The sequence below is a fragment of the Vigna umbellata genome, chromosome 2, assembly GCF_029865625.1.
Source record: "Vigna umbellata cultivar VRB3 chromosome 2, Vumbellata_1.0, whole genome shotgun sequence".
Classification (NCBI taxonomy): Eukaryota; Viridiplantae; Streptophyta; class Magnoliopsida; order Fabales; family Fabaceae; genus Vigna; species Vigna umbellata.
The window spans coordinates 17798604-17815356 of record NC_142166.1 but is presented as its reverse complement, the minus strand read 5'-3'; the positions used below and the strand labels follow the sequence as shown (position 1 = coordinate 17815356).

The window sequence follows — 16753 nt, the reverse complement described above, 5'->3', positions numbered from 1 at the left end:
TCAAACATTTTGAAAACCTTTTGAAAATTTTCCTTTGACAAGAATGAGTCAATCAAGTGTGCAAGGAAGTTTGAAACCCAATAGTGAAATGTCTTTAAGGGAAGAATTTGAGCAAAGATTTGAACAAAGGGATAAAGAGATTAGTGAGCTCAAAGATATGATTAGTCAACTTTTGATTAATCAAGATAAAAAGAAAGAGAGGTCTTCCCATAGGAGAAGAGAAGAATCATCATCTTCTCCAAGTGAAATTGAGCAAAATAGTAGTCATCACAATGATGACCACTACCAAATGCCTCCTAGAAGACAACATAGAGTTAGAGAGCATTACCCAAGAGAGCCTAAGATTGATCTTCCTTCCTTTCATGGAAAAGATGATGTAGAAGAATACCTAGAGTGGGAAATGAAAGTTGAGCAATTGTTTGAGTGCCACCAAATAGATGATGAACGGAGAGTCACCATGGCTTCTCTAAGCTTTCAAGGTTATGCCTTAATTTGGTGGACAGCCTTAGTCAAGGACCATAGGCTAAGACACTTACCTCCCATTAGGTATTGGAATGAAATGAGAGCTGCCTTGAGGAGGAGGCATGTACCAGCCTACTATGATAGGGAGATAATGGATAAACTCCATAAACTCCAACAAAGGAACATGAGTGTTGAGGAATATAGACAAAAAATGGAATTACTCATGTTGAGGGCTAGGATAAGAGAGGAACCAAGAATCACAATTGCTAGGTTCCAAAGTGGACTCAACTATGACATTAGAGATAGGGTTGAACTTATACCCTACAATGATCTCAATGAGTTAGTCCAACTTTGTGTGAGGTTAGAGCAGCAACTCAAAAGAAAAAGCTCTACTAAGAAAGATTACCCTCATAGTTACAAGAAACAATATAAGAGGGAGGGTAGTCTAATTAAGCCAAGATATGAAGAATCTAGAGAGAGGGAGAAAGGGAAAGAAAGAGCCAAAGAACCTCCAAAAGATAATAAAAGTAAGGAAACCAAATGCTTTAAATGTGGGGAAAGAGGGCACTATTCATCTGAGTGTCGAAATAGAAGGTCAACTTACATTCTTGAACATGAAAGTGAAAGTGAGGGTTCTTCATGTAGTGAGTCTGAAACATCCACTTCTGAAGAAGAAGAAACTCTACCTTGTGATGGAGATTTACTCATGGTGAGAAGACTCCTTGAGAGCAAACATGTAGAACTAGAACAGTCACAAAGAGAGAACCTATTCCACACAAGATGCAAAGTTTTAGAAAAGACATGTTCAATGATAGTGGATAGTGGCTCTTGTTGCAACTGTTGTAGTTCTAGAATGGTAGAGAAGCTTGGCTTAACCACTACTCCTCATCCTAAACCTTACAAACTTCAATGGATCAAAGAGGATGATGGAATAGTAGTTAAAGAACAAGTAAGTGTACCCATTTCCATTGGCAAATATGAAGATCAAATTGTTTGTGATATAGTACCAATGGAAGCTGGGCACATATTACTTGGAAGACCTTGGCAATATGATAAACAAGCTTTACATGATGGAGTCACCAACAAAATCACCATTCAACACAAGGGAAAGAAAATTATTTTGTGTCCTCTTACACCTTCAGAAGTAAGAGAGGACCAAATAATTCTTAAGAAGAAGTTGGATGGAGAAAAGAAAAAAGAAAATAAGAAAGAAAGAATTTGGTAACCCATGCCTCAGCCCATGAAGTTGTCCAACCTCAAACCTTGAATATTTCCAAAAATCTTTTTCTTGGACAACCTCATTTCCTTCTTTATTGCAAAGAGGCATTTGTTTCAATCACTCATGAACTTGGTTCTCTACCAAAGGGGTTGCAAAAACTTTTAAAGGAATTTGATGATATATTTCCCAAAGAGGTACCAAGTGGATTACCACCTTTGAGGGGAATAGAACATCAAATAGATTTGGTGCCTAGGGCAAGCCTACCCAATAGGCCAGCCTATAGAACCAACCCTATGGAAACAAAAGAAATAGAGAAACAAGTTAATGACTTGTTCAACAAAGGGTGGATCCAAAAGAGTTTAAGTCCCTGTGCTGTGCCTGTGTTGTTGGTCCCTAAAAAGGATGGGTCTTGGAGAATGTGTACAGATTGTAGGGCCATCAACAACATAACTGTCAAGTATAGGCACCCCATTCCTAGGCTAGATGACATGTTGGATGAATTACATGGAGCAAATCTCTTCACCAAAATTGATCTTAAAAGTGGATACCATCAAATAAGAATTCATGAAGGAGATGAATGGAAAACTGCTTTCAAGACCAAGTTTGGTTTATATGAATGGTTAGTCATGCCCTTTGGCTTGACCAATGCTCCAAGTACATTCATGAGATTAATGAATCATGTGCTTAGGGAATGCATAGGCAGATTTGTAGTGGTCTACTTTGATGACATCTTAATCTATAGTCAAAGTCTTCAAGAGCATCTTAGACATATCAAGGAAGTCTTGCTTCTTCTTAGAGAACACCACCTCTTTGCCAACTTTGACAAATGTACTTTTTGTCAAGAAAGTGTGATTTTCCTTGGTTTCAAAGTTGGAAAAGAAGGTGTGCATGTTGATCCAGAGAAGATCAAGGCTATACAAGAATGGCCAACCCCTAAAAATATAGGAGAAGTAAGAAGCTTTCATGGGCTAGCTAGTTTTTATAGGAGATTTGTGAAAGACTTTTCCACCATAGCTGCTCCTTTAAATGAGTTAGTCAAGAAAGATGTTCCTTTTCTTTGGGGTGATAAGCAAGAGTTGTCTTTTGAGACTTTGAAACATAAGTTAACTCATGCACCCATTCTCGTTTTACCTGATTTTTCCAAAGCCTTTGAATTAGAATGTGATGCATCTGGGATAGGTATAGGAGCTGTTTTAATACAAGGAGGACATCCCGTAGCTTACTTTAGTGAAAAACTTAGGGGACCTACTGATGAGTCGATATTTTATCCACTTCACTTAGTTTATTGTACCGAATTTAATCGGGGAATTGTGCTTAATTGTCCAGTATTTTCCCGTTTTTGATAATTGTGCTTAATTTGACCAAAAATTCTTATTTTAATTAATTTGAATTATTTGAGCTAATTATTTGCATTATTAATTGTAGGGAAATTGTTGGATAATATTTGGGACATTTTGGAGGTGAAAAGAAATACCACATCAAATATATTTTAAAATAAAATGAAAGAGAGGTGTGGGTTTAAATTTTTGATGCACATGGGAGTGGTGTATGCATTGGAGAAAGGGTGTGACACGCAGCAAGTTTGGCATCCAGGAGAGAAAGTGCAACACGGCAGCACCCAGCTGAAGCCACGTCCAAGCACACAGCAGCAAACAGCACACGGTCCAGAACTTCACGCGGATATTCATTTGATGGCCCAGCACATTCCAGCAACACACGTCCAAATTGTTTTCTTCATTTTCTAACAGCCACATTCATTCATTTTCCCAGCAGCTTCCACGTCCAACAAGCATCACGGTGCAGTGGCAGCTGCAAGAACTTTGGAGGTGGCATGGAGAAAAAATGAAAGCACATTCCGCACCTTCACCACGCTCCAGCATCACCACGGCCCACACCTAATCCAGCTTTCATCCGCAAGCTTGCAAGGGAGGTGCTGAAAGAAAAAAAAACGTACCGAGAGAGGAAGGTGGTGCGTGAAGAAAGAAGCACCCAGAGCCAGCATGGAAGTGGTGCGACGGTGAGAAAAACGGGAGCCCAGCAGGGAGAAATCTAGGGTCTCGGTTTTTGGAGGGGCGTGACCCAGCCGCCACTCTCTCGGATTGTTAACGCTGTTACATTTTTAACTTGGAGGAAGCATGGAAGTTTTCGGGGGTTGAAAAAAAACACGGTCTTGTGTAGAATAGGGAGTTTTATTTAATCTGGGTCCAACAGCGTTGAGTAAGCACACGTTACGGGAGTCTTTAAGCTGCTGGAACGGTGATGGATTTTAGGTGAAGTGGTGTTACGGCTCTTTAGGGCTGATGAGGTTTTGCTATGTGATCCGAAAGGTTCTAGGAGTCCAATGACCCGAGAAAGAGTGGAGGCTGATCAATCCTGCTTCCAAAGTTGGGTTATCCGGTGGGTCACAATCTAATTCCGCGGTTGTCTCAGAGACATTGTCAGGGTCAGCAACGATGAGCAAGAGGAACTGGGACTTACAACGATGCCCACGTGTATACCTTTCGTCACAATTATAGCAAAGGTTCTTCTCACGGCGTGCCTGCATCTCAGCTTCAGTGAGCCGTTTAATGGGTAGTTTAGAGGGAGGTGTGGGGAGTAGTGGTGGAAGTGGTTTCGGGGTGGTGGAAGTGGTGGTTAGTGGTGGCGGTCTAGAGAATTTGGTGAAGGACAGAGGGGATGGGGAAAGTTTGGATTTGTCGTCGTGTAATTTGGCGATCGCCACAGCTTGTGGCATGTCGACGGGTTGGAGGGCGGTGACCTCTCGTCAAAGGTGGGGTTTAAGGCCGGAGATGAAGCAGCTAAGGTAAAAGCTGGATGGATACCCTGAGATGCGGTTGGCGATCGACTCAAACTCAGAGATATAGTTGTGAAGGGTCTGAGTTTGAGTAAGGCGGCAAAGTGCAGCGATCGGATCGTCAAACTTAGATGGTGCAAATCTCAGTTCTAAGGCACGGAGGAAAGCATCCCAAGAGGTAAGGAGGCCATTATTGTGCATCCATTGGTACCAAGCAAGTGCAGGTCCCTCCAGGTAGAAGGAGGCAATCTGGGTTCTCTGCTCTGGTGGTGTTATGTGAAAATCAAAAAACTGGGTGATCTTGAAGATCTAACCCAATGCATCATTACCGTTGAAAGAAGGAAGATCGAACTTAAGAGGACGAGCAGAGGTGTGTTGCTGATGGGGAGGTGATATAGGGATTTTGGATTCCAAAAGAGAGGTGCGAGCAGCTATGTCATGTAACGTGTTTGAGAAATTGGCCTGGGAGAGAAGAATTTGCTCCAGCTTTTTGTCAAGGGAAGAAAAAATGTCAGAAGAGTCTGCCATGGGAGGAAGAGGCTCAATGAAAGCACCAATGAAAGGTTATAACAAAATTCAGATTGGAATAATCAGAAAAAAGATAGAATAACAGAGAAGAATTATGCAAAATTTTTATCCCCCTTTTCTCAAACAAAAACAGTGCCTTTATAGCACCATACAGGCAACATGTAATGTAAAAAGAATAAAGTTTGTTAGACATGTTTTCTCCTGCCTAACTAATCCTCACAGATACTGCCATGTAATCATTTGGTTACATAATCCTTGAGGTAAATGGGTTCTTTCGAATTCGTTGGGGTTTTGCATCATTTTCTGCTTCCTCTTGAATATTCTCTAGATTTGGCTGTTCAACCATATTGGGCCTGTTAGGAGAAATGGTGGGCCTAATAGCTTATAACCTATACTTACAAGAATCTTCTTTTAATGAAGTCAAGAGATTATAGAGTTTACAACTTATAAATAAAGAAGCTCATCATATGTATCTAGAGTTGAAATTGATAAAAATGCCACTTGAAATTAGGAAGATGGCAAAATCAGAAAAGAAAAAACATTTTTATTTGAGCATAACAATATCAAGAAGTTCAAAGACGTGATACACTTTATTTACACAAGCACTAGTACAAAATAGGATTTTTATAATAATTTTATAATAGTTAAAATCCAATCTATATATATATATATTTTTATTTATTGTGGTGCTAGTATAGTAAATATGAGAAGTTTTTCTATACTGATTGAATCTAAAATCGGAATAGAAAGTGACGCCATGACAAAACTGTAATAAATTACAAAAATTTTCTAAACCAATTGTACCTAGAATTGGTATAGAAAATGGTGTGATGACAAAATTGCAATAAATTACAAAGTTTTTCTGTACCGATTGTACCTAGAACTAGTATAGAAAGTGACACAGTAACATAATTGTAATAAATTACAAAGATTTTTTATATTGGTTGCACTCATAACCAGTATAGTGTAGCACTCCATTCCAGATGTCACATGTGAAATATAAAATAAATCCATTATTTACGAAAACTTTAACTCTGATACCGACGTAGAAAACATATTTATCAAAAACTTTATTTAGTTATCACACAACTTAATTAAACTAAGCGTAATTCACATTAAAATAAATTTTAAATCCAAATAATTCAAAAACATTACAATGATTCTCTTAAATTATGAAGTTCCCTAAAGACTCCCACGCCTCTCCTTGCGTTGCTCGACACCAACAACAACTGTATTATCATCTGCTCTCATATAAAAAGATAAGTTATATGATCATCGAACAAACACAAAGAAGCAAGAGTGAGTTAACATAAACGTCATCACATATAAGACATAAGCATTTATTTCAACATTAACATATTATCATACAATAACCAAAGGAAAGTCCAAGTCACATCCATCAACATCACTTAACCTATGTCCTTCTCTCGTACCCTACCATACACACCTTGTTTACCAAAACAAGGTGGTTCGAGTCATCCTCCACCGCAATTTCCGACTTGTTTCCCCTGCTCTTCAAAGACTTATGAGTAAAAACTTCAATGCGACCTCACATCAAGCATTATACTCAGCCTAAGTTGGAAATGTACAGGCGAAACATCCTTTATTTTCTACCACTTCTCATAGATGAAAGGTACAATACGAAAAGCTTGTCTCTTCTACTACCCTTCATAGGCGAGGAGACATATGTAACACCCCCAGTAGGATGCCACTTGTAAAAGAAAATAACAGTATCGCAACACAATTTATATTCAAACATTGTCTTCGTATACTCAAAGTTCTTTATTAATATATCATTGCAAAAGAAAAAACACAAACTCAAACGATGTCCTTACAACGAATGAAAAACTCAAATCATGTTCTTTAGAAAAACACTAAGTCTGTAAAGAAAATCAAAACATCAAAATAAATAAAATCCCAGAAGTAATTATAATCCCTTATGTCGTCAATCTACAACACTCAAGCCTCATATGCAACACCATCTACTCTCGTACACGTACGATCATTGCAGGTGGAAACCACAACCACAATAAGCAAGGGTGAGCAACCAGAAAAACCTTGTAGCATATAACACAGTGTAACATTGCTAAACATGGACTATAACAAGTCATAACATTATATCTTAACGCAAAAATAATATCACAACCAAACCATTCATAAACCAATGTTGTTTCCTTGCACCTTGTCGTACCAACCTTTTTGCAAAATAAAGTGATTCGAGTCACCCTCCATCGCAACTTCAGACCTATCTCTTCGACTTCTCAAGGTCTTATGAGTAAAACCACCAACACTATGCATACTGGTGTACTAGAGCCATTAGGCAAGACATCCAACCCTTTTGTTTCCTCTCTCAAGAGGAAGGGTGCCACTCGAATCTCTGTCTCCATGCGAGACTCAAACTCCTTAACGCATCGCAATACGAAAAACTCAACCACCTGACAACATTACAAGGAAATAACATAGTTTTATGTTCACATCACAATTCAATACACATTCTCAATAACATGCATTAATCAAAATAAAATACAATTTTATTTATAAATAGCCTCAAATGGACACTACTTGGTCCACCAACTCACCAAATCACCCAACCTATATATAATTTAGGTTTAATCATTTCGAAGGTCCCTATTTGTGCAGATTCATGTCAATTAGGTCCCCGTATTTTGAAAGAGCTCAATTGGGTCCCTTTTTATCTAAAATTGAATTAATAAAGCCCTTGTCATTAAATTCTGTGGACGACGTTAAATGTGTTGCCTAGTGGCATGGTGACGTGGCATTTCATAATCACGTGACACATAAATAAGATTGAACCAGATTTTGCCAAGTGTCCCAGATCCTAACACACCATAATGAACCAGTTAAATTCTAACACATCATCCTTCTTGCCACGTCAACTACCACATCATCATCCTCTCAACAAAAATCCTAATTCTCTGACCCTTGCCGTCGTGCCGCAACTGTGCCGCAACCATCACCGTCCTGCGTTACCGCAAGGCCATCGCCTAACCCTAATTCGCGCCGCAAAGCTGTCGTAACGTCCATCCTAGCGCCACCAAACCCTATCTCCACCACCTCAACTTCACCGTCAACCGCGAGGCTCCATGGCCACCACCATCAAAACCACAAATCGTCGTCATCTTCAACCATCACCGCAAATCCTCCATTGACGTCGCCAAACCCTAGCATCGCCACCATCCTCACCACCAGTCCTGAACAAGCTGCCTCCGCCACTATTTGCACCAGGCCGCACCACGAGAACCAATTTGTCATTGTCATTGCACCATTTACAACGACGAGATCGTCTTCTTCACCATCAATAACCAGAAAACCACAAACAGATCTGCATAAAACCAAGATCCAACCACACCTAAATGTTGTCGTTGCTGCAGATTGCGAACGTCTTCTTCCACCTCGCGTAGCTCCAATCGCCCGAATCGCTTGTAGATTAACCCAAGAGCAACCCACATATCTTCGTCTTCTCCATTGACGCACCAAAAACGAAACTCGCGAGTTCTTTCGTTCTCCATTACTCGCGAATCAAACGTAGAAATAATGTATCAAATCACAGGGTCAACTTCCTTCAAGCCAGAATCCCAAATCCTTCATCCTTCCTTGAAAGGAGGTCATGGCACATAATTCTCGCTCATGACGGTGTAGGAAGCCTTCCCCCTTCCCTCGAATCTGAAACCTTGATTTTGGGTGGGGAAGGGGCTGACACGTGGCAAGGCCTCATGGCCACGTCCATCTGGTCATTATATGGACCTCTTTATGTGCCACGTTGTAATGAAATGCCACTTCACCATGCCACCAGACAACACATTTAATTTCGTCCACAAAATTTAACGATATAGGCTTTATTGATTCAATTTTACATAAAAAGGGACCCAATTGAGCTTTTTCAATATACAGAGACCTAATTGACACGAATATACACAAATATGGACCTCTGAAATGATTGAACCTATAATTTACTTGAGCAAACCAGTACCTGCATTATACTAAAAATATATTAATTTAATAGGCAAGGTCCCATTACCAATTTGATTTTAATATTGTTGAGAGGGGGAGCAATATAATTCTAAATCCAATCCTTGATGTGTTTGGTTTTTGATGATGACAACACATTGATTGTAACAACACATATATGTTTTCATAACAACAACATAAATGTGTATTTTTGATTGACACATATGTTGGTATGTAAATGTTTCTTTATGATTGATACATATGGTATGCTATTTGGTCTGCATACTTCTATGATCATAATTGGGTTTATATCTACTGTATGCATACTGAATGTATTTTGTGTGATAAAACCACAGACACAAAGCAACTCTGTATGAAATAATCAATTAGGTTCATCAGATAGCTTATGTTTCAAACTGTGGCAAAACAACAACTTTTAACCGATTACATTAAGGATAAAATCAATTAAAACTCGTGTCTTTGCAGACATCTTTTTGAAATGTGTTGTGATGAGTTTTGAAGTAAAAATGTTTTCAAAATGCCTAAGTGTTGTACTTAATCGATTACACATTTTATGTAATCAATTAACTTTGTTATACTTTGAAAACTATTTGTTGATAAGTCTTAACTATCACAACGGTCATATTTTTATATGTTTTGACTCACATCATATATTCAATCGATATTATGTACTTAATCTGTTAAATTTGTTTGAATGGTTTTAAGGTGTAACTCTGTTACTAATGTAACCAATTACATTAATATAGTAATCGATTAGATTGCGTCTTTTATGAGAAAACTATAAATTGACACATTGCGCATTGCTTTATTGACTTTTGATCATTCTAAACTTTCATATTTGATATTTGGTGAATTGAGAAAAGAGATACAGGTGTGCTGAGACGCTCCAAGAATCAAGATACACAAGAGTTTATTATCTTGAAGGTTTCTTAAAGAACATATTTGGGTTTTCAATGCTGATCAACTACAACACTGCTAAGGTGTACTCTTGACTGATCAGATCTCATTTTAGCAATCTTGGATTGTGTTGTTCCCTGTGCGAGTGGCCAAGAAGATGAGTGTGGTGTTCTTTGGACATTGAGAGGTGTCTCAAAGGGTGACAGCAGAAGAGGATTGTTCTTACTGTAGGGTGTTAGAGAGGTGGTTACACTTGAGAAGTGGTCTTTGTAAAGCCTTGTTGTAAAAACCCATATTGTCGCAACTGGGATCGCGAGCCGAAAAACAAACGAGTTTGAGAAAAAGTTTTGGGAGTCGCCACCATAGTTTATTATGGACAAACTATGGAAAACCAAAAAATAAGACATGGTCTGTGAAAACTAGATTTTAAGTTCAGGAATCGGTTACGCGTAAGGAAGGTGTTAGCACCCTATCGCGTCTGCCCAAAGGCAGTACCTTTAATTAAATGTATAAAGTTGACGTGGTATTTTTCAAAATTGTTTAATTTTCCCTAAAAAAATAATATAAAGAAACTATTAAGAAACAAAAAAAATATTTTTTTGTTTTATGAACCCGACAAGGATTGACCTTGCTCCTACATATATCCATTTATGATGGACAATCAGGGATCGCGTAGTTCTTTATGTAGAAAAAGCTTTGTGAGTTTGTTTGAAAATCATTATGGATTGATTTAGATTTTTGAAAAGCGAACCCGACAAAGATTTGGTTTAACAAGATTGACATTTGTTTGGTTTTAAAGATCTTGTATTTTTTTATTTAAGAATGGTGGCAAAAAGAAAGAAATCGGCCATAGGCCAACACATACTTATAAAAAAATTTATGATTTAAAAAAAAAATTATTTGTGTGTAAGAAAAATAATACCTTTAGGAAAAACTTCAGAGTACAATAAAAAAAGAAAAAGAATGGTGTAGAGGTGACATACCTTTTTAGCTTTCAGTACTCTCGTATTTCTTCTTTGATGATTGTCGTTGACAGAACCCTTATGGGCGAGAACCTATTTTTCTCTATACTCTGTTTCTCTCTTTTTATTATTTCTGCAGGTTTCTCCTTCTCTTTTTTTTCGTCCCCTTTTTCATGACAGTGTGCGTATTTATATACACACATTGTAATATTATGGTAATCTTGCCCTTAATTGTGAATTAATTGACAACGAACAAAATAGGGAAAGAAAATGTCTTGGTTCCAAGAAAAAGAAATCAAATAATATTCAAGACATTGATTATAATTATTGTCAGAAAATTTGTCCATTTTTAAAATCATATTTTCCTCTTATATACTATTTTAATTATTGTTTATAATTATTAGCATAATATTGATTCAAATTATTACCATATTAAACTAACATTTCAAAAATATTATGTTTGGTATTATAGTTATTATTTTATCCTTTTTACCCACCATTAATTATTGTTCTCTTATTTTTTATTTTTATTTATTTACTTACTCGGACGAAATTGGGTGTTGACACATATCTTTATAGTGTAATTGACTTTCAATATCAGGTTGATTGAAAGGACACTAGATTTAGGCATTGAGGCCGAACCAGTATAAACCCTGTGTTTGCATTTTTTTTCTTATCTCTTTTACTTTCATTGCATGCTCTTTATTGCTTGGATTTCAAGATAGATTAAAGATCATTCTAAGTTTTTGAAAAGATTGAAAAAGTAATTGTTTTTATTAATCACCAATTCACCCCCCTCTTGGTAAGAGAAACTAGTCATATCTTTTCTTACAAATATTACTATATAAATACAAGCATACCAAGCAAGGTACACACTTTCACGTTAATATTCATTATACGAAACATGGAAAGGAAGATACACATTCAATAAACTTACCTCTCACTCTTCAATAAAGCCACGAGTCCCACCAGGAATTACTTGCCAACATTTATTTCAATTTTAAAGTAAACCCAAGAGACTTGTTTTGTTCTGCACTGGATTTTCCAAACCACTCCAAAACCAAAAGGAGTGGGTGTCGGCTGAACATCAGAAGCACCAGAGAAGGGAGAAGAATAAGCTCCATAACCTGCAAGTCAAATTTATGTGTACTTCCTGCAACAGGGTTAGTGCATTATGACTCTAAAGAATTAATATCCAGAGGTACAACACCCAATACATTAAACTTATCATCAGAAAAAATCTCATAACATAAATCATGTTCGGATTCAAAATCAATATCAATAACAGATTCAGATTCATATTCAATGCATGTAAGAGAAGTATACAGATGGGATAGAAAAAAATGTTTCTTTTGATGCCAAGAGTCAAAATCAGAAGCATACTCATCAACAACACCATCAAGTATATTAAGACGAAAAACAAAATGGTCCTCAGTTGAATGTTTCATGGTATCAAGAATATTGAAATCTACAACAGTGTCACCAAATTCCATTGATAAGGTACCATTATACCCATAAGTCTTAGTTCGGGTTGTTTTCAAAAATGGTTTGCCTAAAATGATTGGGGAAGATCCATGGGAGAATCCCTCCTCCATTTCAAGAACATAAAAATCAGCACAGAAAAAAAGTTCACCAACCTGAACTAAGACATCCTCTGTGAAACCTATGGGGTGGACAACACTCGTATTAGCCAACTATATCACCACACCCGTAGGTTGAATAAGTCCAAGAGAAAGAGATTTGTAAATAGGCAGAGGCATGACATTAATTGAAGCACCCAAATCATGCATGACATTTTCAAATTTGTTGTTTCCAATAATACAAGATATGTAGAATATACATGGGTCCTTACATTTCTCAAGAATGCGAGGAACATATTTACCTATCAATTGCAGATACATTTTTGCCCATGTTGATCCTCTCATTGCCCTTCATCTTTCTCTTATGAGTGCACAACTCCTTCAATAATTTTGCATATTTAGGAATATGTTTGATAGCATCAAGCAGATGTATGTTTACCTCTATTATCCTGAAGGTTTCCAAAATCTCCTTATCCACCTCTTCCATCGTTTTGCTCTAAATCAATTTGGGAGGGAACGAAAAAGGGACAAGAGACTGCTACAAGTCCAAAGTACTAGTGGAAGAAGAGGGTCCATCTGCTTGAAATTTCCTGCTTTCACCTGCCTACACCTCTTGCTCAAGAAGTCGCAAGCTCATCCTCTTCTTTATCAAGCTTAGGTGCAGGTATAGATGAAGGTCGTACTATGGTTGTATCAATTTGCTTCCCAAATCTTAGGGTGATGACAGTAACATTTTTAGGATTCTGCACAGTCTCAGATGGTAGTTTGTTTGAATTTTGTGTCTGTGCCTGATTTAGCTGAGTAGTCATCTGCCCTATCTAATTTGTCAAGCTCTGTATGGAAGTTCTAGTTTCTTGCTGGAATTGCATATTCTAGATGGTCATCTACCTCACTAACTCTTCTAATGAAGGCTCAGAAGTGGAAAGTTGAGGTACAAAATGTTGTTGTTGTCTCTGATACTCCTAGATTGGTGGAGGTACATAAGGCCTACTCGGGCCTGCAAAACTCTGAATTTGTGGTGGTTGTTGTTGTTGTGGATAATTAGAGCATATGAGATTAGGGTGATTCCTCCATCCTATATTGTATTTGTTACTGGACATATCATAATTCTATTGTTGTTGTGGCCTGTTGTTATAACTATTTGCAGCATAGGCTAGAAGGGCATATGGGCTAACAGGTTGCTGCAAAGATGGACAAGAATCTATATGATGATCACTGGACGTGCAGATGACACAAACACCTGTAACAGATGCATATTTCTGATTGCCAACAAGTTGGGTCATCAAATTCACAAGAAGAGTATCAAGCTTACTCTCCAACTTTCTATATGCAAATGAAGAAGAATCAACAACCACATCATGAACTCCTCTAATAACAATAACATCATTTCTTGCACTGAACTACTAGTACAAAAACACCGTATAATGTCGGTGTTTTTTGGCCTTTTGAGTCGAATTTGAGGTCGACGTCATATCGGGAGACGTTAAATTGACGTCGAACATAGAACAATTCGACTTAAAGCAAATTAACATCAAATTTTGTCAATATTTGACATTAATATTTTTTTGTTTTTATAATTAATTGTGATACTTTTCATAACTCTACGAGACCTGAAAAGAAAAAAAGAACAAATTCCAGTTTTTTGTATTTTATAGTGCATGAACTATGAACGTGTAGTGTAGTATCAACAACAAACAACAATAACAAACAACAAACAAGTTCAATCAAACAACAACAACAATTAGGTTCAACCAAACAACAACAACAAACAAGTTCAACAAAAAAAAAAACAAGTTCAAAAAATAAGTTCTTCAAAACGAAAATGAAAACTAACCTTCAAAATGTGGTTTCGTCTTAATAAAGTGTTGCCACCAGTGAGAGAGAAAACATAATGCGCCTATGAAGGACAAGAACACGAAAATAATCGGTCAAAATAAACGAAAATCATATCTAAAGTAGTTAATTAACTTGCATTTGTAACATATGAAAGAAAGATTACATGTGATGGTTGTCAAACTTCGTTCCGGAAAAGCTAGAGCAGAGAATAGGGTATTGCACGCTAAGATAAAGTGAATGATTTTTCAATCTCCCGCTCAAATTTTTATTGAATTCGCTAACCTTTTAACGTCTAACGTTGGGGCATTCGACGTTTTATATCTTTTTGATGTCTAATTGTAGGAAATTCGACGTTTTGCGCCAAACATTTTCGCAAAATTTACCCAATATAACAAATTTGATGTCGAATTACAATTCTAAAAGACGTCTAATAATTGCATTTATTTACAAAAATTCCACCAGTCATTTTTAATGTTGGCTATTCAATGGTTGGACGTTGAACACGTGACATTATACGTTGTTTTTGCACTAGTGTAGGAGTTAGACGCCATCTTTTGAATCAAATGCCTAGCCTCAGCAGGGGTCATATCACCCAGGGCTTCACTACTAGAGGCATCGATCATACTCCTCTCCATACTGTTCAGACCCTCGTAAAATTGTTAACGAAGGAGTTGTTCAAGAAGCCGGTGGTGGGGACAACTTGCACATAACGCTCTCTCCACCAAGCTGTCTAATCCCAGAAATATCTTTTCTGATGGTCGTGGTCCTAGATGCAGGGAAGAATTTCTCCAAAAACATTCTCTTAAGATCATCCCAACTATTGGTGGACTTGGGAGCAAGATAATATAGCCAGTCCTTTGCCACTCCCTCGAATGAATGTGGAAATGCCTTTAAGAAAATGTGATCTTTAGGGACATTTGGAGGTTTCATTGTGGAACAAACTATATGGGACTCCTTTAGATGTTTATGAGGGCATTCACCTGCAAGACAATGGAACTTGGGCAGCAAATATATTAGTTCAGTCTTGAGAACATATGGAACATCCTCATCAGGATATTGGATGCACAAGCTCTCATAAGGAAATCAGGTGCAACCATCTCCCTAAGAGTCATGTCACGAGGTGGAGGTTGAGCCATATTATTCTCAGTATAAAAACTAGAAGAATCAAACTCAGAAGGAATAACAAAAGTAGAAATTGGTAGACGTAGAAGGAGAATGCTCAGAATTATTCAAACTAGTGTTATCTAATGGTACATACTCTAAAGATAAATTCCTAGAATGCCTAACTAATATATGGAAAGTCCTATCTACTTTAGAATCAAAGGGTGGTGGTGCCTAATTGCCTCTAGTCATGCACTATGTCAACACATATCATGCAAATTCAACACAAGCATACATAGGGTTAAAATTGGAAGTATACTCAAATATTATCCAAATGAGATGAAAATTTGTGAGTAACACCCTAAAATCATGAAAAAATGGCACCTAAATTTCAAAGAAAAATTCCAAGGATAATTAATGAGTCAATATGTTTTTCTATTCACTTAGCTTCTTGTACTAGATTTAATTTGAGAATTGTAATTAATTTGACCAATATTTCTTCAATTTTGATATTTAGGCTTAATTTAATTAGTAACTTATATTTTAATTAATTTGAATTGTTTGAGCTTATTTATTTCCATTATCATTTTCAGGGCAAACTTTGGAATTATATTTTGGGACATTAAGAGAGCTATCACATTATTCTCCACTCCCCACATCAGCATTTTAGTTTAAATTAAATTGTAATTTTGTTTTTAGTGTATTTTTAGAGTAGATTTAGCTATTGGGCCATTTTTTGTCATTTTGGGTAGAAGCTCATTTTAGGGGCTGACTTAATTTAGTTGCCCATGCAGCAGCCACAAGGGGGCACTTCTTATTCTATCATTTTCATTTTTTAGGAGCTTGGCACGTGAACAGTAGGTTTCTTTGGTTTTAGGTTTGATTTTTCGTTTTCCATCTCTATATTTGAATTCCATTTTCGTTTCATTTAAAGATTATGTGTTTTTACTCCTCCTACACCTTTGTAGTGTGATTTTCGTTTCTGATTGCAATTTCAAATTGTATTTCATTTTCTGGTTGAGTATCAATTCTAGTTCGAATTTCGTTTTTATGTTTGAATTTGTTTAGGGTTTTATTTTTAATTGTACTATGCATTCTTGTGTTTCTACTACTGCATTGTGTTCTTTGTTTTGTAATTAATGGCAGCTTAATTGTGATGGATTGGTGATTAGTGAGGTTGCATTGCTTTCATGAGTTTTCTGCATTATTTTTGCATATTTGCTACCTTGCCCTTGCGTCATGTTCAATCTATTTTTGCGCTTGCAATTAAGACACATTTAGTGGTCTAATTGGTGTTTAATTTTCACTTAGTTATTTAATCTGCGCGTGCATAATTGATTAGACATGTGCAATGTGTTTACTATATTCAAATATTTGAAAACCA

General features: G+C 36.9%; 1 protein-coding gene across 1 annotated transcript; it reads left to right on the top strand.

Moving 5' to 3' along the window:
• Window positions 1–452: 452 nt before the first annotated feature.
• LOC148203536 (uncharacterized) lies at window positions 453–1871 on the top strand. The gene has a single exon (XM_088107541.1). It carries the CDS (start codon window positions 458–460, stop codon window positions 1685–1687), a length of 1230 nt encoding a protein of 409 aa, XP_087963667.1. The 5' UTR covers window positions 453–457; the 3' UTR covers window positions 1688–1871.
• Window positions 1872–16753: the final 14882 nt, after the last annotated feature.

Excerpts from the sequence above, each read along its gene's own strand:
- LOC148203536 (XM_088107541.1), top strand. The coding sequence starts at position 458 with ATGGCTTCTCTAAGCTTTCAAGGTTATGCCTTAATTTGGTGGACAGCC.